Genomic DNA, 24,593 nt, shown 5'->3' on the forward strand with positions numbered 1-24,593 from the left:
GGAGCAATGTTATACCATAACATGATGTTATAACATAACATGATGTTATAACATAACAAGTAATCAGAAAGGACGCACCCCAGCGTACAACTGCCAAAGAAAACAAGCAATTTCATCGGCAGAAAAAAATGCAACCAGCTAAAGCTACGGCAGCAACTGCACAAACTTTATTGCAAAACTCCCGATGTTCAAGTTACATTAGCGTTACACCGCCTGACAGGACTTGGACATATTGCATGAAGCATTTACGGTGATATATTATGTGAAATGAAAGAAAACAACTTAACGAATAACAGACCTCAGTTTGCACACGTACCTTGTCAAATCCACAGAGATGTCCGGAATAAGCAGCGGGCAGATTATTAAATTCTAAATAAACTCTGGGATCGATTGGCTTTCCCAAAGATTGAGACCGCAGTTTAATTTAAGATGGGGTACACTGTCGAAAGATTGAATCGTGCAGATGATTGGCTGGTGAAAGATTGAATCACGCAGATGATTGGCTTTTGAAGTTCTGAATCGGCGACGCGATTGGCTGGGCTTATGTGGGTGGGAAGAGGAGAAGCTGTGATCTTTCATTTTCCAAACCCAAGGGGCTTTGACCATAAAGAAACCTACTGTGTTTTGTAACATAACCTTTTAACCACTATTACTACTTTTATTTAGTTTTTCCAGTCAGTATAAAGTTCTTTCTTCTTTAAATACACCGTATTTAAAACAATAAGCAACAGTAAAACACCTACAAACAGCTACTTTTGTTTTATGTTGTGAAACTTGAATGACAGAAAACACAAGGTTTATTTACTAAGGATTTAAAAATTATTTACACAAAACATTTGCAAACCAAGTTACTAACTTAACTTTTTTTAGGCAAATTAATAGTAAAAAATATAAATGTAATAACACAACCCCTGATAGTTTAATAGGACTTTATTAGAATTAAGCTCTTTATGTTTCAATTAACAATCTGAATATTTAATTTATAATTATGCCTGATGTGCAATAGGAGATAGGTGCACTTAAAAAACGCTGTTAAAAACACCAAGAGCCATCAAAATTAGACCTGTTGACCCGAGTGACCCAGAGAGGGAGTGTGTGGATGGAGCAGAACAGACAGATTTGAAGTGAAAAGGCTCTGAAGATTTTTAAAAACAAACCCAATTTTAAAATCAATACAATACAAGCGGACGCTAAAATTTAACTTCCACAAAGAAAGTTGGATTGTACTGAAAGGTTGAAATCATTGGCCAAACCCGTACGCCCTCATTGGTTGCTAGAGGCTTCAAACATCGACCAAGTCAAACTCAGGTCAACATAAAAGCCCGAGCAACAATCTGGACAGATGAGGTCACGTCAGCGGAGTCACTGGGCTCTGACTTCATTGGGAATAGGTCGGCCAGTCAGTACAGCCAGAGAATTGTTAATCATGCTTTCTACCATCCTGTGACAGGTATTCATGGTGTTGGTACCGATATGGGTGGTGATGACCACATTAGGAAGGCTGAGGAGAGGATGGTCCCTGCAACAAGAGACAGATCAGGAGCCAAAATCAAAAACTGCATCAGTGGTTTTTCCTGTGTTGGATCTGGGAAGATGAATATAGTGTCAGAAGTTACGTGTTGCTCTGACACCGATCAACAATCATTACTGAGATCACTAATAACCATGGAATTGTGCGGTCCGACCTTGGTAACGGTTCAGGATAAGTCACATCTAAAGCGGCGCCACGGATGGTTCCTGACCGGAGGGCGTCGACTAAAGCGTCCTGATCTACCACCTGACCTGATGCATGATGGGAAAAAAAACAGTGACTTCAAATGTTGACTAAACGGTTTCTTGGAGGCAGTGGGACACAGCTTTCACCTCTGCTGATGTTGACCAGTGTGGCTGTGGATCTCATGAGGGACAGCTCCCTGTGCCCGATCAGACCTGTAGTTTCTGGGGTCAGGTTCACTGCCAGAACCACAAAATCAGAGTCTTTCAGCAGCTCATCCAGACTCTGGCAGTATCTGGCTCCGACTGCCTGCTCCTCTTTAACATTCCTAAAACAGGAAAGAGAACGCTCAACCTACAGTCCCTATATCACCCTCAATCCCACCCTAGAGGGTCCCGACATGCCGAAATAGCTCAGTTGGGAGAGCGTTAGACTGAAGATCTAAAGGTCCCTGGTTCGATCCCGGGTTTCGGCACTGAGGTGGGCTGATGTTTTTGGTGGTGGGAGCTCAATAGGTCCAGCAGCTAAAGAGGCTTCATGTATGTGAATGTGAATGTGAATGTGCTGTCAGTGTCAGCAGTCAACCTCACATTGGAAATGAATTTTTCTATATTTGTAGTTTTAAAAAAAAATTGTAGTCACCTTGTGAGTGTGAAAGCCGCAATTGCACCCCTGTGGCTCTCTCACCAGGGTCCTTTGACCCCTCAGCTGCAGAGGGCACTTTTCTATCTGTAACAACAGAAAAATCTTACTCTTGTTTCACATAACATAATAGCTGACTAATAAATGTGTAAAGTTTACACTGTAAACACCCTACTGAATGTAATAGTTCACTGTGTTAAAGAAAATCACACACAACCAAAATAAAGTCAAAAGTGTCAGTGTCGTATGTTGTTATTGCGGCAGTTTTGTCTAAAGTAATGAAATAAGTGCTCTTTAAGTAGTGCTGTTTAAGGATTTTAATATTTTTCTTTCCAGCATTCTCTAATGTGGCCTGCAATAATTCATTAAAGAAAAAACACACTAGGTACCTTAAACATCCCAAAATCTAACATTGTTATGTCTGTGTTATTAACCCCCACCCCCCACTACTGCTACCCCCACCCCCGCCAACAACACACTCACACACTACATAACTATTCTATTCTATAATGATGTGGAATCCCATTAGTGAATGAAGGCGTGCCTGAAAAATAGGAGAGATGTATGGAGTTGTGAATGTGCTGTCAGTGTCAGCAGTCAACCTCACACTGGAAATGAATTTTTCTATATTTGCAGTCTTTCCTTTTAATTGTAGTCACCTTGTGAGTGTGAAAGCCACAATTGCACCCCTGTGGCTCCCTCACCAGGGTCCTTTGACCCCTCAGCTACAGAGGGCACTTTCTATCTGTAACAACAAAAAATCTTATTCTTGTTTCACATAACATAATAGCTGACTAATAAATGTGTAAAGTTTACACTGTAAACACTCTACTGAATGTAACAGTTCACCGTATTAAGTTCTTCCGAGGGATTTTTATCCTGCTAATAGTCATAAATCTAGATAGATTATATCCTTTCTGTCTATACCTGAGGGAAAAATGTAGTCTGCTATCTGAAATGATTAATGTAAGTTGTTTTTGGTTGGTCGTTTCACCTGAGTGTAAAGGTCATGCCATTTCGTTTGTCTGGGAGCAATGTTATACCATAACATGATGTTATAACATAACATAATGTTATAACATAACAAGTAATCAGAAAGGACGCACCCCAGCGTACAACTGCCAAAGAAAACAAGCAATTTCATCGGCAGAAAAAAATGCAACCAGCTAAAGCTACGGCAGCAACTGCACAAACTTTATTGCAAAACTCCCGATGTTCAAGTTACATTAGCGTTACACCGCCTGACAGGACTTGGACATATTGCATGAAGCATTTACGGTGATATATTATGTGAAATGAAAGAAAACAACTTAACGAATAACAGACCTCAGTTTGCACACGTACCTTGTCAAATCCACGGAGATGTCCGGAATAAGCAGCGGGCAGATTATTAAATTCTAAATAAACTGTGGGATCGATTGGCTTTCCCAAAGATTGAGACCGCAGTTTAATTTAAGATGGGGTACACTGTCGAAAGATTGAATCGTGCAGATGATTGGCTGGTGAAAGATGGAATCACGCAAGATGATTGCCTGGTGAAAGATTGAATCACGCAGATGATTGGCTTGTGAAAGATTGAATCACGCAGATGATTGGCTTTTGAAGTTCTGAATCAGCGACGCGATTGGCTGGGTTTATGTGGGTGGGAAGAGGAGAAGCTGTGATCTTTCATTTTCCAAACCCAAGGGGCTTTGACCATAAAGAAACCTACTGTGTTTTGTCACATAACCTTTTAACCACTATTACTACTTTTATTTAGTTTTTCCAGTCAGTATAAAGTTCTTTCTTCTTTAAATACACCGTATTTAAAACAATAAGCAACAGTAAAACACCTACAAACAGCTACTTTTGTTTTATGTTGTGAAACTTGAATGACAGTAACAGTATTAACATTAGGTTAATATAGACATGCCCTGAACATGCCTCCCTGGTGAGGTGTTCAGGGCATGTCCCTCCGGTAGGAGGTCCCCGGGAAGACCCAGGACACGTTGGAGAGACTATGTCTCTCGACTGGTCTGGAAACCTGGGGATCCCCCCGGACGAGCTGGAGGAAGCAGCTGGGGAGAGGGAAGTCTGGGCCTCTCTGCTCAGGCTGCTGCCCCCGCGACCCGATCCCGGATAAGCGGTAGAGGATGGATGGATGGATGGGTGGGTGGATGGATGGATGGATGGATGGGTGGATGGGTGGATGGATGGATGGATGGGTGGATGGGTGGATGGATGGATGGGTGGGTGGATGGATGGATGGATGGATGGATGGGTGGGTGGATGGATGGATGGGTGGGTGGATGATATAGACAAACCACAAAAACCATTTAAGGATGTTTATACACTATATACAGGACATGAAAAATGGCTCCTAGAAACGTTTTTGAGGTTATTTGACAAATGAGACTATTTGTTTTATTGGCCTATTTTTATTAAAAGCAAAAAAAGACGTGATTTAAAAACATTTTAAAGTTCTGTATCTCTAATATGACCTTTGTGCAGGTCAGCTTGTAAAGATTTATGATATCTGCATAAAATTACTCACACAAGGTTTATTTACTGAGGATTTAAAAATGATTTACACAAAAGATTTGCAAACCAAGTTAATAACTTAACTTTTTCTTCGGCAAATTAATAGTAAAAAATATAAATGTAAGAACACAACCCCTGATAGTTTAATAGGACTTTATTAGAATTAAGCTTTTTATGTTTAAATTAACAATCTGAATATTTAATTTATAATTATGCCTGATGTGCAATAGGAGATAGGTGCACTTAAAAAATGCTGTTAAAAACACCAAGAGCCATCAAAATTAGACCTGTTGACCCGAGTGACCCAGAGAGGGAGTGTGTGGACGGAGCAGAGCAGACAGATATGAAGTGAAAAGGCCCTGAAGATTTTTAAAAACAAACCCAATTTTAAAATCAATACAATACAAGCGGACGCTAAAATTTAACTTCCACAAAGAAAGTTGGACTGCACTGAAAGGTTGAAATCATTGGCCAAACCCGTACGCCCTCATTGGTTGCGAGAGGCTTCAAACATCGACCAAGTCAAACTCAGGTCAACATAAAAGCCCGAGCAACAATCTGGACAGATGAGGTCACGTCAGCGGAGTCACTGGGCTCTGACTTCATTGGGAATAGGTTGGCCAGTCAGTACAGCCAGAGAATTGTTAATCATGCTTTCTACCATCCTGTGACAGGTATTCATGGTGTTGGTACCGATATGGGTGGTGATGACCACATTAGGAAGGCTGAGGAGAGGATGGTCCCTGCAACAAGAGACAGATCAGGAGCCAAAATCAAAAACTGCATCAGTGGTTTTTCCTGTGTTGGATCTGGGAAGATGAATATAGTGTCAGAAGTTACGTGTTGCTCTGACACCGATCAACAATCATTACTGAGATCACTAATAACCATGGAATTGTGCGGTCCGACCTTGGTAACGGTTCAGGATAAGTCACATCTAAAGCGGCGCCACGGATGGTTCCTGACCGGAGGGCGTCGACTAAAGCGTCCTGATCTACCACCTGACCTGATGCATGATGGGAAAAAAAAACAGTGACTTCAAATGTTGACTAAACGGTTTCTTGGAGGCAGTGGGACACAGCTTTCACCTCTGCTGATGTTGACCAGTGTGGCTGTGGATCTCATGAGGGACAGCTCCCTGTGCCCGATCAGACCTGTAGTTTCTGGGGTCAGGTTCACTGCCAGAACCACAAAATCAGAGTCTTTCAGCAGCTCATCCAGACTCTGGCAGTATCTGGCTCCGACTGCCTGCTCCTCTTTAACATTCCTAAAACAGGAAAGAGAACGCTCAACCTACAGTCCCTATATCACCCTCAATCCCACCCTAGAGGGTCCCGACATGCCGAAATAGCTCAGTTGGGAGAGCGTTAGACTGAAGATCTAAAGGTCCCTGGTTCGATCCCGGGTTTCGGCACTGAGGTGGGCTGATGTTTTTGGTGGTGGGAGCTCAATAGGTCCAGCAGCTAAAGAGGCTTCATGTATGTGAATGTGAATGTGAATGTGCTGTCAGTGTCAGCAGTCAACCTCACATTGGAAATGAATTTTTCTATATTTGTAGTTTTAAAAAAAAATTGTAGTCACCTTGTGAGTGTGAAAGCCGCAATTGCACCCCTGTGGCTCTCTCACCAGGGTCCTTTGACCCCTCAGCTGCAGAGGGCACTTTTCTATCTGTAACAACAGAAAAATCTTACTCTTGTTTCACATAACATAATAGCTGACTAATAAATGTGTAAAGTTTACACTGTAAACACCCTACTGAATGTAATAGTTCACTGTGTTAAAGAAAATCACACACAACCAAAATAAAGTCAAAAGTGTCAGTGTCGTATGTTGTTATTGCGGCAGTTTTGTCTAAAGTAATGAAATAAGTGCTCTTTAAGTAGTGCTGTTTAAGGATTTTAATATTTTTCTTTCCAGCATTCTCTAATGTGGCCTGCAATAATTCATTAAAGAAAAAACACACTAGGTACCTTAAACATCCCAAAATCTAACATTGTTATGTCTGTGTTATTAACCCCCACCCCCCACTACTGCTACCCCCACCCCCGCCAACAACACACTCACACACTACATAACTATTCTATTCTATAATGATGTGGAATCCCATTAGTGAATGAAGGCGTGCCTGAAAAATAGGAGAGATGTATGGAGTTGTGAATGTGCTGTCAGTGTCAGCAGTCAACCTCACACTGGAAATGAATTTTTCTATATTTGCAGTCTTTCCTTTTAATTGTAGTCACCTTGTGAGTGTGAAAGCCACAATTGCACCCCTGTGGCTCCCTCACCAGGGTCCTTTGACCCCTCAGCTACAGAGGGCACTTTCTATCTGTAACAACAAAAAATCTTATTCTTGTTTCACATAACATAATAGCTGACTAATAAATGTGTAAAGTTTACACTGTAAACACTCTACTGAATGTAACAGTTCACCGTATTAAGTTCTTCCGAGGGATTTTTATCCTGCTAATAGTCATAAATCTAGATAGATTATATCCTTTCTGTCTATACCTGAGGGAAAAATGTAGTCTGCTATCTGAAATGATTAATGTAAGTTGTTTTTGGTTGGTCGTTTCACCTGAGTGTAAAGGTCATGCCATTTCGTTTGTCTGGGAGCAATGTTATACCATAACATGATGTTATAACATAACATAATGTTATAACATAACAAGTAATCAGAAAGGACGCACCCCAGCGTACAACTGCCAAAGAAAACAAGCAATTTCATCGGCAGAAAAAAATGCAACCAGCTAAAGCTACGGCAGCAACTGCACAAACTTTATTGCAAAACTCCCGATGTTCAAGTTACATTAGCGTTACACCGCCTGACAGGACTTGGACATATTGCATGAAGCATTTACGGTGATATATTATGTGAAATGAAAGAAAACAACTTAACGAATAACAGACCTCAGTTTGCACACGTACCTTGTCAAATCCACGGAGATGTCCGGAATAAGCAGCGGGCAGATTATTAAATTCTAAATAAACTGTGGGATCGATTGGCTTTCCCAAAGATTGAGACCGCAGTTTAATTTAAGATGGGGTACACTGTCGAAAGATTGAATCGTGCAGATGATTGGCTGGTGAAAGATGGAATCACGCAAGATGATTGCCTGGTGAAAGATTGAATCACGCAGATGATTGGCTTGTGAAAGATTGAATCACGCAGATGATTGGCTTTTGAAGTTCTGAATCAGCGACGCGATTGGCTGGGTTTATGTGGGTGGGAAGAGGAGAAGCTGTGATCTTTCATTTTCCAAACCCAAGGGGCTTTGACCATAAAGAAACCTACTGTGTTTTGTCACATAACCTTTTAACCACTATTACTACTTTTATTTAGTTTTTCCAGTCAGTATAAAGTTCTTTCTTCTTTAAATACACCGTATTTAAAACAATAAGCAACAGTAAAACACCTACAAACAGCTACTTTTGTTTTATGTTGTGAAACTTGAATGACAGTAACAGTATTAACATTAGGTTAATATAGACATGCCCTGAACATGCCTCCCTGGTGAGGTGTTCAGGGCATGTCCCTCCGGTAGGAGGTCCCCGGGAAGACCCAGGACACGTTGGAGAGACTATGTCTCTCGACTGGTCTGGAAACCTGGGGATCCCCCCGGACGAGCTGGAGGAAGCAGCTGGGGAGAGGGAAGTCTGGGCCTCTCTGCTCAGGCTGCTGCCCCCGCGACCCGATCCCGGATAAGCGGTAGAGGATGGATGGATGGATGGGTGGGTGGATGGATGGATGGATGGATGGGTGGATGGGTGGATGGATGGATGGATGGGTGGATGGGTGGATGGATGGATGGGTGGGTGGATGGATGGATGGATGGATGGATGGGTGGGTGGATGGATGGATGGGTGGGTGGATGATATAGACAAACCACAAAAACCATTTAAGGATGTTTATACACTATATACAGGACATGAAAAATGGCTCCTAGAAACGTTTTTGAGGTTATTTGACAAATGAGACTATTTGTTTTATTGGCCTATTTTTATTAAAAGCAAAAAAAGACGTGATTTAAAAACATTTTAAAGTTCTGTATCTCTAATATGACCTTTGTGCAGGTCAGCTTGTAAAGATTTATGATATCTGCATAAAATTACTCACACAAGGTTTATTTACTGAGGATTTAAAAATGATTTACACAAAAGATTTGCAAACCAAGTTAATAACTTAACTTTTTCTTCGGCAAATTAATAGTAAAAAATATAAATGTAAGAACACAACCCCTGATAGTTTAATAGGACTTTATTAGAATTAAGCTTTTTATGTTTAAATTAACAATCTGAATATTTAATTTATAATTATGCCTGATGTGCAATAGGAGATAGGTGCACTTAAAAAATGCTGTTAAAAACACCAAGAGCCATCAAAATTAGACCTGTTGACCCGAGTGACCCAGAGAGGGAGTGTGTGGACGGAGCAGAGCAGACAGATATGAGGTGAAAAGGCCCTGAAGATTTTTAAAAACAAACCCAATTTTAAAATCAATACAATACAAGCGGACGCTAAAATTTAACTTCCACAAAGAAAGTTGGACTGCACTGAAAGGTTGAAATCATTGGCCAAACCCGTACGCCCTCATTGGTTGCGAGAGGCTTCAAACATCGACCAAGTCAAACTCAGGTCAACATAAAAGCCCGAGCAACAATCTGGACAGATGAGGTCACGTCAGCGGAGTCACTGGGCTCTGACTTCATTGGGAATAGGTTGGCCAGTCAGTACAGCCAGAGAATTGTTAATCATGCTTTCTACCATCCTGTGACAGGTATTCATGGTGTTGGTACCGATATGGGTGGTGATGACCACATTAGGAAGGCTGAGGAGAGGATGGTCCCTGCAACAAGAGACAGATCAGGAGCCAAAATCAAAAACTGCATCAGTGGTTTTTCCTGTGTTGGATCTGGGAAGATGAATATAGTGTCAGAAGTTACGTGTTGCTCTGACACCGATCAACAATCATTACTGAGATCACTAATAACCATGGAATTGTGCGGTCCGACCTTGGTAACGGTTCAGGATAAGTCACATCTAAAGCGGCGCCACGGATGGTTCCTGACCGGAGGGCGTCGACTAAAGCGTCCTGATCTACCACCTGACCTGATGCATGATGGGAAAAAAAACAGTGACTTCAAATGTTGACTAAACGGTTTCTTGGAGGCAGTGGGACACAGCTTTCACCTCTGCTGATGTTGACCAGTGTGGCTGTGGATCTCATGAGGGACAGCTCCCTGTGCCCGATCAGACCTGTAGTTTCTGGGGTCAGGTTCACTGCCAGAACCACAAAATCAGAGTCTTTCAGCAGCTCATCCAGACTCTGGCAGTATCTGGCTCCGACTGCCTGCTCCTCTTTAACATTCCTAAAACAGGAAAGAGAACGCTCAACCTACAGTCCCTATATCACCCTCAATCCCACCCTAGAGGGTCCCAACATGCCGAAATAGCTCAGTTGGGAGAGCGTTAGACTGAAGATCTAAAGGTCCCTGGTTCGATCCCGGGTTTCGGCATTGAGGTGGGCTGATGTTTTTGGTGGTGGGAGCTCAAAAGGTACAGCAGCTAAAGAGGCTTCATCTTTGTGTGTTAAATGTCTACAGCATGTATCCTAATACACAGCTCTGGGGGGATTAATAAAGCATCATTATTCTTCTTTAAAACACATAATAATAATATATATATAGGGAGAGAGAGAGTAAATAAAAACATTCAAGGGATGCCTTACCTCCTTCTCCGGTTGTAATAAAGGATCTTCATCTCAAATCCTCTTCCTCGTTGAGCAATTTTATACCCGATGTCGCCCATTCCAACGATGCCCATAGTTGACCCCGTGACATCAACTCCCATCATGCTTGTTGGCAGACTGGTGGTGTTAGGGTCAACAGCTATTTGATGAGCTATGAAAAACAGTCATACGAGCAACAATCTACATTACAAGAGCAGTGTTTTACAAGGGGACAAATTAAAAATCACCCAAATAAAAGATCAAATGGACTACGATCAAATACCTTAATCCTCAGGTCGTTCAAGGTGATATCAGAAGTGATGATATAGGTGTTATTTGGTATAAAATGTACTCTAAACTAGAAAGGATTGATGGATTTCTTTACCGACGACACTCACATGTGATAATATCCCGCGCTGATGCCAGGAGCAGACCCAGGGCGATGTCAGCCGTGGCGCTGCTCACCACGCCAGGCGTGTTGGTCACCTTCACGCCAAGACTGTTAATGTATGGCACATCCAAGTGGTTGATGCCCGCCCCTCCGTTGGCGACCACCTTCAGAGAGGGAAGCAGACGGAGCAGCGAAGGCTCGACCGTAGGGCTGGTGTTCCAGCAAAACAAGACCTGGACTTTTGGGCTGTACAGCTGCAAGTTCTGAAGGAAGTCTTTGTGGGAAACGACATGGAAGCGTTTCATCATGATGTCAATTAATTCTTCAGGGTAACCCAGTGCACCAATCTCTGAGATGAGAGCCCACGGCTTGTTCTCCATTGTCTGCAAGACGTAATGAAAAAGTTTTCGCAAAATGGTCTGTGTCAACGCTACGACTGCTTTAAAAATGGTAACTCAGCCTTTGGTGCATAATTATGTTGACTTTGCAGAAAGTAATTATTTGTTTTACACACAAATAATACTTTTGACACAAGGACAGGGTTGAAATAAAATTAAATAATGGATTAGTGGGTTAATAGATAATCCAGTGTGATTATTTGTGAGTACGTGCATTCTTGATAATGGCTCCTGATAAAACGCAAAATGCTGAAATTCCAAATGCACATTACCTTGCTGTGTTGTAGCTGACAGTTTACATATTTCTGTACTTTTCCCAGTTTAAGTAACAAGTTTGTCTGTGCGGGAGCCCACAGACTTCTGATGCACCGAGCAAGACAGAGGCTTTGCATTCTGGCAGGCAGATTAATCACACTGTCAGTTTTATCATTTAAAAAATCCCTGCTGTAATAATTACACATCAGCCCAGGATGGCAGTCATCCCATAATAACAACTCGTGCAAAGTCCATAATGATTTAACTTTGCATGCACTGAACAAAAAGATAAAGTGATATTTAATATATCTTGCTGTGAAATAGTGCACTCACAACCATGTAGACTTCTCACCTGCTCTCACAGAATCTTTCCAACCCTCGAATTCTCCTGAACTTTTCAGAGTGGGTAAAATGCAGCAGAAGTGGTGAAATATTAGTTAATGCATAAACAGAAGAGGGGCGGGCAAACAAAGTTCACATACTTCCCCAACATGACATAAAGAGAGTGCACAGCAGCAGGCTGGACTAGTTAGCATAGCAGTTAGCTTAGCTGCTAACACTAGCGATGACCAACTAGTTTATGCAATGCCCAACATTTACCACAACACGCATAGTACAGCAACAATATTACATCTTGCGGATATCCTTCTCTTTTTACGGTGGCCGAGAGGTGCAAAACTCTCGATTGTTAAAGTGTTTTGCACCTCTCGATTGTTAAAGTGTTTTGCACCTCTCGATTGTTAAAGTGTTTTGCACCTCTCGGCCACCGTAGACCTCAGCGCGAGCCGCTTTTTCCACTAAAGCTTTATTGACACGGAAGAATTCAATGACCAGTGATTGATTGACGGATATCAAACAGAGAAACGCCAGTGTATAATATGTATATGTATTGTATTAATTGAGGATAAATAAGTAATATCAAAAAGCAATAATTAAGAACATATAAACAGCAATAAAATGTGCGCGCACACACACACACACACACACACACACACACACACACACACACACACACAGGGAGAACCAAACTTCTTTGGTCGTGTCTGAACTAATGTCTGCAAATGTACAGGGGCCCATCTCCTTAAAATTTTAAACTCAAGACAATAATTTCAGAATAATATGAAGTGAAGTCAAAAGTTAGTAATGACCCCTCATGGGCTTTTGTGTTTTTATTATTATTGATCTATCCTATTTTCATTTTAAACATCCTGTCTTGGAAATCACGAAGCGGCTTCTCTCTTCACTTGCATTCTTATCTCCCCACATTAATGTATATGTTCTTTACAGCTCCCCCTGATCCTCTTCACCTCCTCACGACACAGAATGACCTCTCCATGTCCCAACATCCCCTCTGTCTTTAACTCGATAGCCAGGAATCATTTAACCTTTAATTAAGATTAATCCAGCTCTCCAGGGAAGTTTAAGTAAATTTCACCTGTTGCACATCGATCAGCAGGAGGAATTTCAGCAAAGTGCTGAATCATGAAATTGAGTCTCATCTTTGCCTGTGGATATCAAAATAGCAAAATATTATCAATATTGACAGAACACCTGTGTTTGCAGACAGGTGAGGGTTGACACAATGGTGCCACTGTGCAACACAGAGGCGGTGGATCATTGAAACTCTCTGTAAAGCCACAATTTATTTGCGACTTAGACTCTGTGGCATCAAGCTGGTATGTGCAGTGACTCAACAACTCAAGGATTAAATCCGTGGGACGTTCAGATGATTTCAGGCAACCTCACGTGCGTGTGCACAGTTGTTAACACCTATACCTACCCAGGCTGCAGCAGTTCACAATGTCCTGGTTGAGAATAAGTTCATCTGCTTGGTAATCCAGTAAGTCCAAGCTCTTGCCTGCTGCTGATGACGCACGGGTCGACTTGATGCGCTTGTGTGTTGCCTCTTTACATTTGTAGAGGTGCACAACACATTACTGTTTGGTTATACACTAACAGGACTGACAAAGATCAGAAAAAGCATCTGAGAAATGGGTGATCTGTGGAGGACAGCATATTGTTTGCCTTTAAATGAGGTGGCACCCTGAGCCTGGGACGACTGCGAGAGAACTCAAGTCACCTTAACCCTTTGGCTGCACTCCCTGCAGAGTTCAGAGCAGCACAAGGTTACAGTAGCTCCCTCCACTTAGGTAACACATAATCAGTGACAAGAGGCTGTCAGTGCTCAGCGCCGACTTCTCCAACCAGCGCCATCTACTTATCCTCATCTCTAAAGCCTCAGTTACCTAATGACGGTGCCCGTGTAGAGCCATGGGTCTTGCTAATTTAGAAGGTGCCTCTGAATTCAAAGCTTCTCTTTTTTTTAACTGTGGCAGGCCAGGTCTCCCTCTGTGCGTGTGTGTGTGTGTGTGTGTTTTGGGGATTGCTCTTCATAGCCAATAAGATCAGTCTTATGCAAACCTATTAGTCAGCCCTTGCAGATCTTGCTTCATGGTGCTCAGTGAATCTCTCCAAGGGTGAATCTCTTCAAAGAGCTCTCATTTCTGAGCAGAGGAAAAATGATCTTTATTAAACACAAAACAAGTTATTGTTAACATCAGAGTCTGTCTTATCCTCGTCTTCATGTAATATTCTGAAATACATCAGCGTATTCTATATAGGGATGCAAAGAAAGTCCAAGGATGCATCAACAATTCATGCCACAGGCCCTAATAAAATTAATGTATGTTAATTATGCTGATATTTATTCATCACATCTTTATAGGCATTGCTTAAAGTAATATATATATGCATATGCACATAAATGCATAGTTGTGTCTCCACAAAAGTCTTAAAAATTGTTGTTTGCACTCAGAAACTCCAGTTCACTAAATACAAATGGAGGGATAAATCAGAATATATGTCGATAAAATGTTTTCTACACATGCATTATTGTGTTTAGGAATGCAGAGGATCTATTAACACGGTCGGGATTTTGCTGAGTCAATATAAGACAGGGGTTGTCGGTGTACTTTATAAGGCCATTAAAAATGCTCTCTGGAACAGCGCCTGAATAAGCCCCATGTCTTTGACTTTCACTAATCATCTTAGGGAAAGCATGGCTTCCAATGTGCCTTCATGGGAACACCTGTACAGTCACAACAATCGAATCACAGTTGTTACTGCTGATCTCCATTAGGTGGAGAAAGTCATGCATAAATTAATTAGAATACATTAGAAATCACTTATACCTGGAATCGACTGCATAAAAATAAAACAATAATACATTTATTCCATTGCATTGCAGGCATCAATAATGTATTTTGCACATTAATTTACCACATCTGCTTTTCTCTGAGCCTTGAAAACCCATGGTGGAAAGCGTGATTTATTAGAGGCTGAAGAATATTCAGGATATGTGCATAAATAAACATGAATCTTTACTGCCTAAAGAGGAGTAACTATTCACTTTAGTCACACTTGTGCATACAAGATAAATTTAAAAAAGAAAAAGTGTTGGGGTAAAAAAATAAATGAACAAAGTAAATATATATTTACAGGCTTGTATCTACATATTGACAACCCACGTGCAGTCTGCGTAGCCAAATATTCAGAAATATTTCAAATTAAAATATAATACTTTAACACCCTTTAATACCACGTGGCCACTCGTCATTGTCCTGTCCATATTGTTATTGTATATCCATGATGTAACTCATTATAACAAACTTAGGTGTTCAACTTCACATACTAATCGCCCTCCAGGTGCCGGGCTCCTGTTGCCAAGACAACGAAGCTTCCCATTGGCCGCCGCTGCACCACGTGATCCGTGGATCTGACGTCACGCCGAGAGACTGCAGAGCTAAGCAGGGTCTGAGCGGAGGCTTAGACGAGAAGCTTGGAGTCAGAGAGCCAGCCGAGAGAGTCCGGCTCCGCCTGCCTGTTGCTCCCAAACTTTTCCTGTTCGTTTGCTGCCGCGAAGGAATGGACTATTAGAGAGACTTCCACGGTCATTTCAAAGCGAGACAAGTTGTTGCTGCTGTTTGTCCGCCCCTCCTTCCCGTCTGTCAGCTTCCTGCTACTTTTTGGTGTTTTTCGCCGCTCAGGTGAGGTGAGTTCACGGTTCGAAGCTGTTACAAACCCTTATTAGTCTGTTGAATATACAAGCACTTCTTCCACAGCTTTGTCCTGGAGCCGTTTTGGGCGAAGCTAGGGAGGGATAAAGATATAATTAGAATTATTTATTTAAAACAAACAAACAAACCCTGTGGTTTCTTTTTCTGTTGAGGAGCCGGTGATGCGTTCACTGTCTCTGCCAATACCGTTTTTATAGTAGCCTGAGCGATGACGGGAAGTGCAGAGAGGAGTTTTTGCCTCCACACAAAGCCCAGGGAAGCAGAGTATCCCATTTCAGCAAATACACATCAGTCAATCACTGGATTACTGCAGCAGAGCGGAAGTAGACAGTGTTTTTATAACATCGCTCCGTGTCCAGTAATGTGAATGGAGGCCCATGTTATTTACAGTCATGTGCATTTGTCAACTCATACACTTGCACGTTTCAGGGCATTGATCTCAGACGCTTGCAAACGCTGGACTTTGAGTTGGTTTGCTGATTTTGAATCATTGCAATCACCTTTGAGTCATCTAATTGACTTTCCAGCTTCATTATTCATGTCTTTTTGCTGTTTTTTAGGAAATGACATCTGCCAGTTAACATCTCCAGGTCTTCAGTCGCTTGGTTCTGTTTTCCCAGCATGCTCTTTGGTCTGGCATTTATTTGAAAATTGTAAAGACATGGTGTGTTTCTTTAGTCCGCGCATATCAACTACAAACTACAGTGTTTTGAGTCACCGGATGATGAGGCGCTTCCAGGGTCGAACTGCCGGTGACCTTGGCTGGAAAGTTCGAAACAGGAACCGAGAGGCTGATTTGGCCCAACAGAAAGTGTTATTTTATGTTGCTGCTATCTTTAGAACTCTTCCAAATGTATATATATATATACATTGTAAGTGGAATAGGCTGCCTTCCCATCTATCAGGCATGGCAGCCAGACTCCAGGCGCTGTGGGCAAAAGGGTGGAGTTCGTATAATAGCCCCCTTGGTGTCACGACAGCATGTCTGCAAACACTTCCCCAAATGCCGAATCCTTGCAAATGCACGCTAAATTTGCACAGATGTTTCTATTTTCGTTGGCGTCGGCGTCACACCGATTTGTTTTGGCCCAAAATGCGAAAATTGGCTGCAAATCTGGCTGCAGTCTGTTCTCGGGCCCCCGGATTAGGACTACAAGTGGAGGAAGCAGACTGTGGGCAGTAAGTGAGAATGAGCAGAAACCGCAGGGGAAACAATAAGCGTCGCAGGGTTAATGTGCCCGGTGGAGCGCTGGCGTTGGCCGTGCTGTGCAGCAGATATCAGCAGCAGAGGGTGGCCGTTGTTCAGCCATCAGCCGGATTGACGTTTCCATCTTTGCAGCCTTTGTCTTTACAACAGGCCGTTGTAAGAGGGGCATTTTTAGATATGCTGTCCGAAGTAAATAGCAGCCATCAGCATGAGTGTGCGAGGAGTGGCACTCCTGCAGGTCCCCCCACCCCCCCGCCGAGTCTCATCTGCAGCTCTCCCCATCTGACTTCGTGCACTTGTTGTTTTTTTCATCTTGTTCTCATTTTCTCCCTCATAAACGGCTCCTCTCTGTCCTGACTCTTGTGTTTTCCCTGCAGTGCCGACGGTGGGAGGTCACGCAGCGATTCCGTCGGTCCTGCAGGCGTCTCTAAAGGACAGACGAGTTCAAGCAACATTCAGATGTGGGGAAAATGATTCTCCTTCAGAAAAGGAGAATTAGGGGTTTATGTGCTCTATCTTTCTGTTTCTCACCAATAATTCGCTTCTTTCTTTTGAAACGATAAAGACCACAGGAAACACTCATTCTTGGAGATGGTTTATTTTAATTTCATCAAACAATATTGCTTTTGTCCAGCAGAGAGGGGTTGATAGGCTCCATAATACAGAGAAAAGCAGAAAGTCTTCTTTTATGTAAAGAACTCAATGTTTCTTGGATGTATCTCAGGATTCCTGTGTCATTTGGATAATTGTTTAAACTGCCATCAAGCCTCTGGAAGACAAACACAAACCAGATTTCCCTTTTAAAGTTGCGCCACGGTCTCGTGTTTTGCTTTTGCTTTAGTTTTGACGCACGGGAAAACCCACGATGGCGACTGCCTTCTTTCACTGGAGCCGTTCTGGGTTTCGTGCGCTTGCTGAGGACATCGCTTTCCATAGAGCTGAGGGTCGGACCGGTGGAGGATGACACGACAGATAAAGTTACAGTCACATGGGGCCGATAAACACGCGCCGCTGAGCAGCGCTTGTCGCGATCCTTGTAATGTGAGCGCGGCCGCTACAGCGTCCCGTGACCAGTTTCTGCTGCATGTCACAACCTGGCTTCCACAAAGTCGTCTTGTGATATAAATGTCTACCGTTGCTGTTTTCTTGGATGGGTTCGTGGTTGCGAGGCCCCAGAGGGGGGCGGGATACAAACCCACCATGTTTGGGGTCTAATAGGTAATATCAGCTCTCTGAAATGAAGCCCAGCGTGCAGCACAGGCCCTTGTTAGATATTTTACCATTTTATTCTGATGAAATGGATTCAGGCTTTGTGTTTTTGTTAACCCCGTGTGATCAATTCATGGGTTTCTGGAGCGTCTCATGTAGCAATATTAGTGACTACTGCACGGGTGGGAGTGTGTGGCGTTTGCCCTCATGCCGTCATGTTGACAATCAGAAGCTTTTATAGGGACAGAAAGGATGCGCAACGTTGCAGAACTGCCTGAATTTGAGACGCCAGGCTACAATGAAACGGAGGAATATTTTATTCACAATATCTCATTCCCGCCCTGGTTGGTTGCGTTCGTCTTAGGCAAAAGACGCCGCCGTTAATATTGTGTGTGAGTGAGAGATTGGGGTCTCTGCTGCTTTGCTCTTGCTGCTCCTGGATTAGGTTGAGATTTACCTGCAGGATATAAATGGATCTGTCTAACTGTTGCATAAGTGGGCTGCGAGATGTTCCAGAAGGAGTTTCACGTGGAGAGCCTTGGTACGGAAAGCTGGGCCCGCACTTAATTGCTTGATTTTTCTGTTATTTTGTGAACACACCAACTGTGCAATCTGTAAATCTATTCAATTAATTCCTGTTCAGAGTAATTTGCTCTATCTTTGCGTAAAAGTGGTCAGAAAATTCCCTCTCTCATCGTTTTAAGGAAAGCACTGCCGCTTTACTTCAATAACTAAAGGTTACGAATGCGTTTTTAGAATTGAATTTGCTCCATTTGCCAAAAAAAAGTTTTTTAACACTAATTTGTCAAACACTGTGACCTCGGCGTGTAGGAAATAGAGCTGTGTGTGTGTGTGTGTGTGTGTGTGTGTGAACAATTGTCTGCCTCCTTTTTTTATCCTGGATTTAATCCAGTTGATTCTTGAGTTCTAAATCTGGAAGAACCTGGTGTGCAGAGAAGCTTCAGACCAGGGAGCGGCCGTGGCGATAACTGGCACATAAGCAGAATACAAATACTCAAGAGAAGAAGAGTCACCTTTAGGCATCTAACGTATCCAAGGAGACTGTTGGGGAGTGAACAAATACCCCCTCTGTCGGGAGAATAAACCAGCCGTGGGCTGAAGACGTGAGCAAGCCAACGCGGAGGACCTCTCATTGTGGCGATGTTGCGGCCAGGTCACGTGTACGAAGCAGCAGGGGCTGTTTGGCGAGGGCTGATGTGTGCGCGCTCTGACATCAGTGGTTCTTGACTCTGATAGCCCTCCAAAGGTGAGAGCGAGCCCATTCACCTGTGTTAACCCGCCCAGATAGGGGCCACTTTACTCGCCCATGTGACCTGTCCACTCCACAAAGCCTCAGTTATGTAACGTAGCATCAAAGACCTGCCAGGAGCAGGTAAGAGTCTTAGCGGTTAAATGCAGGCAGTGATCTGCCGGAGTCTAAAATAGCTTGTTCTTCTGGTGATCTGAGCTCTCGTCTCCTTATTTCTGCGTTCACCTTTTGTTAGTGTTGCAGGGTCGGGATTAGAAAAGCACGTTTATTTAGCGTGTGCCTCCTTCTCAACTCTCTAGAGGGGGTGTCAGGGGATTCTGCCACCGTGAATGAATTCTTACAATGTTTCCTGCAGTTTCCTGCTGGTCTTGGTTGCGTTGCTAGAAAACCACATTCACCACACACTCAGACAGGTGGAGGGAAATCTCAGTCCGCTACTTAAAGCGCTGCTTTTCAATGTTCTCTTTCGTGGCTGAAATATCTTTTCCTTGCCCTCTGGCTGATCCAGTAATGCTTAATTCTTCCCACTTTCTGCCCCCGTCTGTCATATTTTTTGTCATTACAAGTGCTGAAACCCCCGGGCCCAGGGTTTTTTTGCCTTTTTTGTGTAATTTTTGCCATTGTGTGCAGGCTAATTTAGTAGTCAGGGTTCTTGTGATTTTGTCTGTGGCACCATAGATGGTGACAGGCTTAATAATAATTACAAAATGCTCTTGGCGTCTATTCCGAGAGGGTTTATTAAAATTATAGCTGTGTATTTAAGCAAAGAGGGAAATTTCCAATAAAGTAGCACTGTATTATTTATATTTAGGCTATGCATGGTGTTCTATAGTTGAGCTCCTTATCTAGCGCCATCATTTATTGAAGAGACGGCAGCATAGAGCACACACGGTTAAAGAATATGGAACTTTCTGATGCCGGCAGCCACGTTGCATCAGCTCGTTTTCTTCCCTGAGCTTATTAGGATCCTGCAGCATGTTTTAATTTAAATGTAGAATAAAATCGGCCTATTGAGTGGAAACGCAATTGACAAGTGACACGTTGCTTCTTGAACAGCTACTGTAACTACACTATAATTGACTCCGGCTTGACCTGACACTTCTGTCATTATCCCCTGCTAAGCTTTGAATAGCCTCTCTTGGGTTGCGTTGGAAGAGCGTTCTGATGGAGAAAGCATTAAGGATATTACCTAAAGGGTTAGATAAAGAACAGCGCCCCCACCATTAAGTGTTCAAGCGTTCACTTTCAATGCCGACGCCCGGGGAGATTTCAGCCTCTATCGCTCTCTCGGATTTGTCAGATTGGAGTTTGCTGTTATCTAACGTGCTTTCTGTAGGTTTTATTCCAGGGCTCTCGTCAGAAAATAACTTTGGTCGATGGTACAGAGGATGTGCGAGCGCGTGGCGATATCATCGGCATCACAGTTCCTGCAGGAAATGGAAGACGCATCTGCAGTGCGCTCACATATCTGCATGCGTTGGGGTTTTCAGCAGTATGTGCGCCACATTTTAAATGTCTCGCGTTGTAGCAACCACAGTGGTTTTGCATCCTGAATACAGCTGCACAATGAGGCCACAGGATCCACCCCATCTTCCTGTTGTGTCGTTTGATTCAATTCCTAATGTCAAATATTAAAGGGCAAATTGAAGCTGCAGGTAAAAGCTGGGTAAAGGCCTTTTAACCTGCTGTAACAGAGGATAATTTGCTGTTCGTGGAGCCTTTTACAGCACCAGGATGTTAATAGCTCAAGTGCTCATAACTCTGAGGCGTTTTAACAGCTTGATACTCTGCATGGTTTGAAAAGATGTGCAACTGGAGTAGAGTCGTCTGTTAGGGGTCGAGGAGATGATGGCCAGCGTTTCCACCGTAAGGAGAGATGGAACCAATGGAACACCGTCACCATCGTATCGCATTGTAGTTCACAATAAGGCAGCTTTTATTTTGAAAGTTCCCACATTCCACATCTGAAAAGGGATCAGTGATGAAATCGCAGCTCAGAAGGGATTCGCACCCATCAACGATGTTATATTTGTTTAGATTATTTATTTATTTAAATGCATGAAGGCTGGATTTGTTTAGAAGAGGCAGGATATCTGATGGCTTTTTTCCTGTTTCTCTCTCGCTTTTCTCTTCAGTTTAAATCAGCAGCCTCAACAGAAGCGTCAGTCATGGGCAAACAGAACAGCAAGCTGCGTCCCGACGTCATGCAGGACCTGATGGAGAACACGGACTTCACCGAGCACGAGATCACCGAGTGGTACAAGGGCTTCCTGCGGGACTGCCCCAGCGGCGCTCTGTCTCTGGAGGAGTTCAAGAAGATCTACGCCAACTTCTTCCCTTACGGAGACGCCTCCAAGTTCGCCGAGCACGTCTTCCGCACCTTCGACGCCAACGGCGACGGGACCATAGACTTCAGGGAGTTCATCATCGCCCTCAGCGTGACCTCACGAGGCCGACTGGACCAGAAGTTAAAGTGGGCTTTCAGCATGTACGACCTGGACGGAAACGGCTACATCAGCAAAGCGGAGATGCTGGAGATTGTATCGGTACGTTTTGGGTTTTTACCTCTACCTTCCTTCCTTCCCTCCTTACAAGAGTGCATACCATAATGGCGCCATCTTCATTCCCTGCTCCCGCTGAGATGCTCAGTCGTCCACACCAGCTGTTCCCCTCGTATATCTCTCTGCTTCGCCACCCTTTGATGGCCCGCCGCTCCAGAAGCAGCCCCGTGTAATTTTAGAAGCCAGACCTTCTCCTCCAGCCCTTGTAGGTCTGGAAAAAGAAAGGTGGTTCCACCCAGACGAACTCGTGTCGATGGAGATGGTGACCTCTGACCTTTGTGTCCCGCGCCTTCCTTTTAAAATGACGACCCCTTGCCTTTGCTCTGTTCAGGCTATCTACAAGATGGTTTCCGCGGTGATGAAGATGCCCGAAGATGAGTCCACACCAGAGAAGCGCACAGACAAGATCTTCAGGCAGATGGACACAAATCGCGACGGTAGGCCTTAACAGTAGCGCACGAGAACACTGACCCTGGTCATCCTGGATTGAGTTCAAATTCCAGTCCTGATTATTATTGTATAGACAAACGTCATCAGTGGGAATACACAAACTCTTCCCTTCAGCTTGAAATGGGTCCCCTAGACTTCCTTGTGGTTCCTCTAAGATCTCTTCCATCTCCACTGAAGAACTGGTGGAGCCTCTTAGAGGGAACATCTAGAGACCACGAGGAAGTCCAGTTGACCTATTTCAAGCTGATGAGAAGAGTTCTACAACCTGGGAGATGGAGAACATCCACCGATATGTTGCTAGCCTGGGCCTGCATTCTGTATTCTCACCACTAGGTGCTGCCAAATATTACACAGTGGATTTGTTGCTTAGAGATGTGACTTTCTCTCTCTCAGGTAAACTGTCTCTTGAAGAATTCGTGGAAGGAGCGAAGAGCGACCCCTCCATCGTCCGGCTGCTTCAGTGCGACCCCAGCAGTGCTGGCCAGTAGGAAAGTGGACACGTGACATTTCCCATCACAGGCTGACAAGTTTTAACAATTTGTTTTTAAAAAAAAAATAATCCGACCCACCTAAGATTGTCGGCGTTTGATCGGTTGGGCCGTAGAGGTAAATCCGCCACATAGCTGACATGCTAACATACCTACTTTAATACCAAAGCACGACGTCTTCATCCTGTTAGACACTTTACCCGACATGCCGCTCACGCATCTCCACGCTGGGGCAGCACAGAAACCACCTCCCGTTCCCACGGTACACAAATCAAAGGACCGACATCCCAGCAAGGACTTTTTGACAATGTGGACAATTCAACCGACTTGAGGCGAAATCCAAGTTTGCTGTTTCTTTTCATTCTTTTAGCACATTATTCCTAAAGGGAATGTCCAGTTTGTTCTGTTAACCGAGTTGATCGAGGGACGGGTCTTTGAGAAGTATTAGAATTAACTTGACACTGGAAGAAAAGCCGACCCGCGGATCCCAGCTCTGAAGATCTGGGGCGTTTGTTTCAACTGTTTTTATGTCTCTTTCGGAGCTTTGTGACGGTAAAACAAACTGGCGCGGATTTCTAAATGAAGGGGAATATTCTGTTTTAAAAACGACTTTAGCGTCAGTTTCCAGCGAGAGCTTGATGGAAGTGGAGCTGTGACTTTTTTTCATTTTTCTTTCAACAATTGTTCAAGTTTATCAGCAAAAAAAACGTAGACGTTTTTATGAATATATATGAATATATAGGATGAACTTTTATTTTCTTTCACTCTGATAACTGCATTGTTTCGCTGCATTGATAAAAAAATGACAAATGTATTTAAGTTATTGGAATGTGAAGAATGTTATTTTCTTTTACTTGACAAATATGAAAGAACATTGTACAGAATACTCACTCGTATTTATGATGGAGGGGTGACAAGGAGAGGACCACACATTTGCTGCGTATCCACGGCGACAGAGAGAGGCTACCCGTAGGCCTCGTTCCACCACTGACATTTCACAGGAAGCTAGGCAGCTCCCGTTGCACACACCAGTGAATTAGAGGTTTGTTTCATCTCCAAATTTAATAGGACCCACTGTAGAGATATTTTTAACAAACAAAATCGTCTTGGTCTACACGCGGACGGCAACTTCGCGGAGGAAATCGTTAATCTTCTGGTTTCTGCAGCAGATGATCCGATGTTCCTCAAACGATCCCTAACTTCAGTAGCATCTTGTGGTCAAGTGCCAAATGTAAGTGAATTAAAAGGAAAACAAAACTCAGTATTGTATCCATTTATACTGTACCGTTACCTGCTGAACAACAAAAGACTTTGTCACTATGATTTTGTAGATTTTGTATTGTAAACTTTCATTATGTGTTATGTGTAGGATGTCCATTTTGTTATTTAAATAAAGACAAAATGGGACATTTGGGTCTCTATCCTTTGTTTCCTTGACCACTACTTCCTTTGCTGGAGCGGATCCCGGCTTCATATGGGCGAGGGCAGGTTCCACCCTGGATGGGTCGCCACCCTATTGGGGTTGGGTACTTAGCTTAAAGGTACCTGGGTAGTACTCTAAAGGTATCGTGGCACCTCTCCTGCTACCAGCACACCAAACTGTAATGATTCTAAATGGGCACAATGTGCACAAAATATGCTCCATCCCTTTTATTTAGCTATCAAAGGTCAGCGTTGAGGACTTGC

At 43.3% G+C, this 24,593-nt stretch overlaps 4 protein-coding genes and 3 non-coding genes across 15 annotated transcripts; 4 read left to right on the forward strand and 3 right to left on the reverse strand.

Annotated features, from left to right (window-relative positions):
* Window positions 1-912: 912 nt before the first annotated feature.
* LOC115251825 (glyoxylate/hydroxypyruvate reductase B-like) lies at window positions 913-3,407 on the reverse strand. The gene is made up of 4 exons (XM_029845490.1): window positions 3,400-3,407; window positions 1,864-2,042; window positions 1,686-1,782; window positions 913-1,519 (listed from the first exon to the last, which is right to left on the reverse strand). The coding sequence occupies exons 1-4, from the start codon at window positions 3,405-3,407 to the stop codon at window positions 1,363-1,365; spliced, it is 441 nt and encodes a 146-aa protein (XP_029701350.1). The 3' UTR covers window positions 913-1,362.
* On the forward strand, window positions 2,117-2,189 carry trnaf-gaa (transfer RNA phenylalanine (anticodon GAA)). The gene has a single exon. It is a non-coding gene; the product is annotated as a tRNA-Phe (tRNA).
* Window positions 3,408-4,667: 1,260 nt separating the features above from the next.
* LOC115251827 (glyoxylate/hydroxypyruvate reductase B-like) lies at window positions 4,668-7,508 on the reverse strand. Its single transcript, XM_029845492.1, has 4 exons — window positions 7,501-7,508; window positions 5,965-6,143; window positions 5,786-5,882; window positions 4,668-5,619 (listed from the first exon to the last, which is right to left on the reverse strand). The coding sequence occupies exons 1-4, from the start codon at window positions 7,506-7,508 to the stop codon at window positions 5,463-5,465; spliced, it is 441 nt and encodes a 146-aa protein (XP_029701352.1). The 3' UTR covers window positions 4,668-5,462.
* trnaf-gaa (transfer RNA phenylalanine (anticodon GAA)) lies at window positions 6,218-6,290 on the forward strand. The gene has a single exon. It is a non-coding gene; the product is annotated as a tRNA-Phe (tRNA).
* A 1,260-nt stretch (window positions 7,509-8,768) lies between the features above and the next one.
* LOC101073228 (probable 2-ketogluconate reductase) lies at window positions 8,769-12,416 on the reverse strand. Of its 8 annotated transcripts, none has more exons than XM_029845449.1 (8): window positions 12,129-12,415; window positions 11,999-12,039; window positions 11,664-11,784; window positions 11,001-11,376; window positions 10,603-10,774; window positions 10,065-10,243; window positions 9,887-9,983; window positions 8,769-9,786 (listed from the first exon to the last, which is right to left on the reverse strand). In XM_029845449.1, exons 1-8 carry the CDS (start codon window positions 12,180-12,182, stop codon window positions 9,738-9,740), a joined length of 1,089 nt encoding a protein of 362 aa, XP_029701309.1. In that variant the 5' UTR covers window positions 12,183-12,415; the 3' UTR covers window positions 8,769-9,737. The 8 variants fall into 8 exon arrangements, with proteins under 8 accessions (XP_029701309.1, XP_011607255.1, XP_011607257.1 ...); XM_011608953.2 differs by having other exon boundaries at window positions 8,772-9,720; window positions 12,129-12,413; XM_029845451.1 differs by having other exon boundaries at window positions 9,578-9,720; window positions 9,887-9,978.
* Window positions 10,318-10,390, forward strand: trnaf-gaa (transfer RNA phenylalanine (anticodon GAA)). Its single transcript has one exon. It is a non-coding gene; the product is annotated as a tRNA-Phe (tRNA).
* A 2,989-nt stretch (window positions 12,417-15,405) lies between the features above and the next one.
* LOC101070294 (neurocalcin-delta B) lies at window positions 15,406-24,314 on the forward strand. 2 transcript variants are annotated; one of them, XM_011608957.2, is made up of 4 exons: window positions 15,406-15,692; window positions 21,544-21,954; window positions 22,301-22,406; window positions 22,813-24,314. In XM_011608957.2, exons 2-4 carry the CDS (start codon window positions 21,577-21,579, stop codon window positions 22,905-22,907), a joined length of 579 nt encoding a protein of 192 aa, XP_011607259.1. In that variant the 5' UTR covers window positions 15,406-15,692; window positions 21,544-21,576; the 3' UTR covers window positions 22,908-24,314. The 2 variants fall into 2 exon arrangements, with proteins under 2 accessions (XP_011607259.1, XP_003968957.1); XM_003968908.3 differs by having other exon boundaries at window positions 15,407-15,697.
* Window positions 24,315-24,593: the final 279 nt, after the last annotated feature.

This window comes from Takifugu rubripes, chromosome 12 (assembly GCF_901000725.2).
Source record: "Takifugu rubripes chromosome 12, fTakRub1.2, whole genome shotgun sequence".
NCBI lineage: Eukaryota > Metazoa > Chordata > Actinopteri > Tetraodontiformes > Tetraodontidae > Takifugu > Takifugu rubripes.

Bases quoted from the DNA above. Each gene is read 5' to 3' on its own strand.
- LOC115251825 (XM_029845490.1), bottom strand. The intron at 1,783-1,863 runs GTGAAAGCTGTG...ATCATGCATCAG, and splicing joins ACTGGTCAACATCAGCAGAG to GTCAGGTGGTAGATCAGGAC. The intron at 1,520-1,685 runs GTCGGACCGCAC...CTCTTGTTGCAG, and splicing joins TATCCTGAACCGTTACCAAG to GGACCATCCTCTCCTCAGCC.
- LOC115251827 (XM_029845492.1), bottom strand. The intron at 5,883-5,964 runs GTGAAAGCTGTG...ATCATGCATCAG, and splicing joins ACTGGTCAACATCAGCAGAG to GTCAGGTGGTAGATCAGGAC. The intron at 5,620-5,785 runs GTCGGACCGCAC...CTCTTGTTGCAG, and splicing joins TATCCTGAACCGTTACCAAG to GGACCATCCTCTCCTCAGCC.
- LOC101073228 (XM_011608953.2), bottom strand. From the start codon at position 12,182: ATGCTAACTAGTCCAGCCTGCTGCTGTGCACTCTCTTTATGTCATGTT. The intron at 11,377-11,663 runs GTAATGTGCATT...TACGTCTTGCAG, and splicing joins GTCAGCTACAACACAGCAAG to ACAATGGAGAACAAGCCGTG. The intron at 9,984-10,064 runs GTGAAAGCTGTG...ATCATGCATCAG, and splicing joins ACTGGTCAACATCAGCAGAG to GTCAGGTGGTAGATCAGGAC.
- LOC101070294 (XM_011608957.2), top strand. From the start codon at position 21,577: ATGGGCAAACAGAACAGCAAGCTGCGTCCCGACGTCATGCAGGACCTG. The intron at 21,955-22,300 runs GTACGTTTTGGG...TGCTCTGTTCAG, and splicing joins AGATGCTGGAGATTGTATCG to GCTATCTACAAGATGGTTTC. The intron at 22,407-22,812 runs GTAGGCCTTAAC...TCTCTCTCTCAG, and splicing joins GATGGACACAAATCGCGACG to GTAAACTGTCTCTTGAAGAA.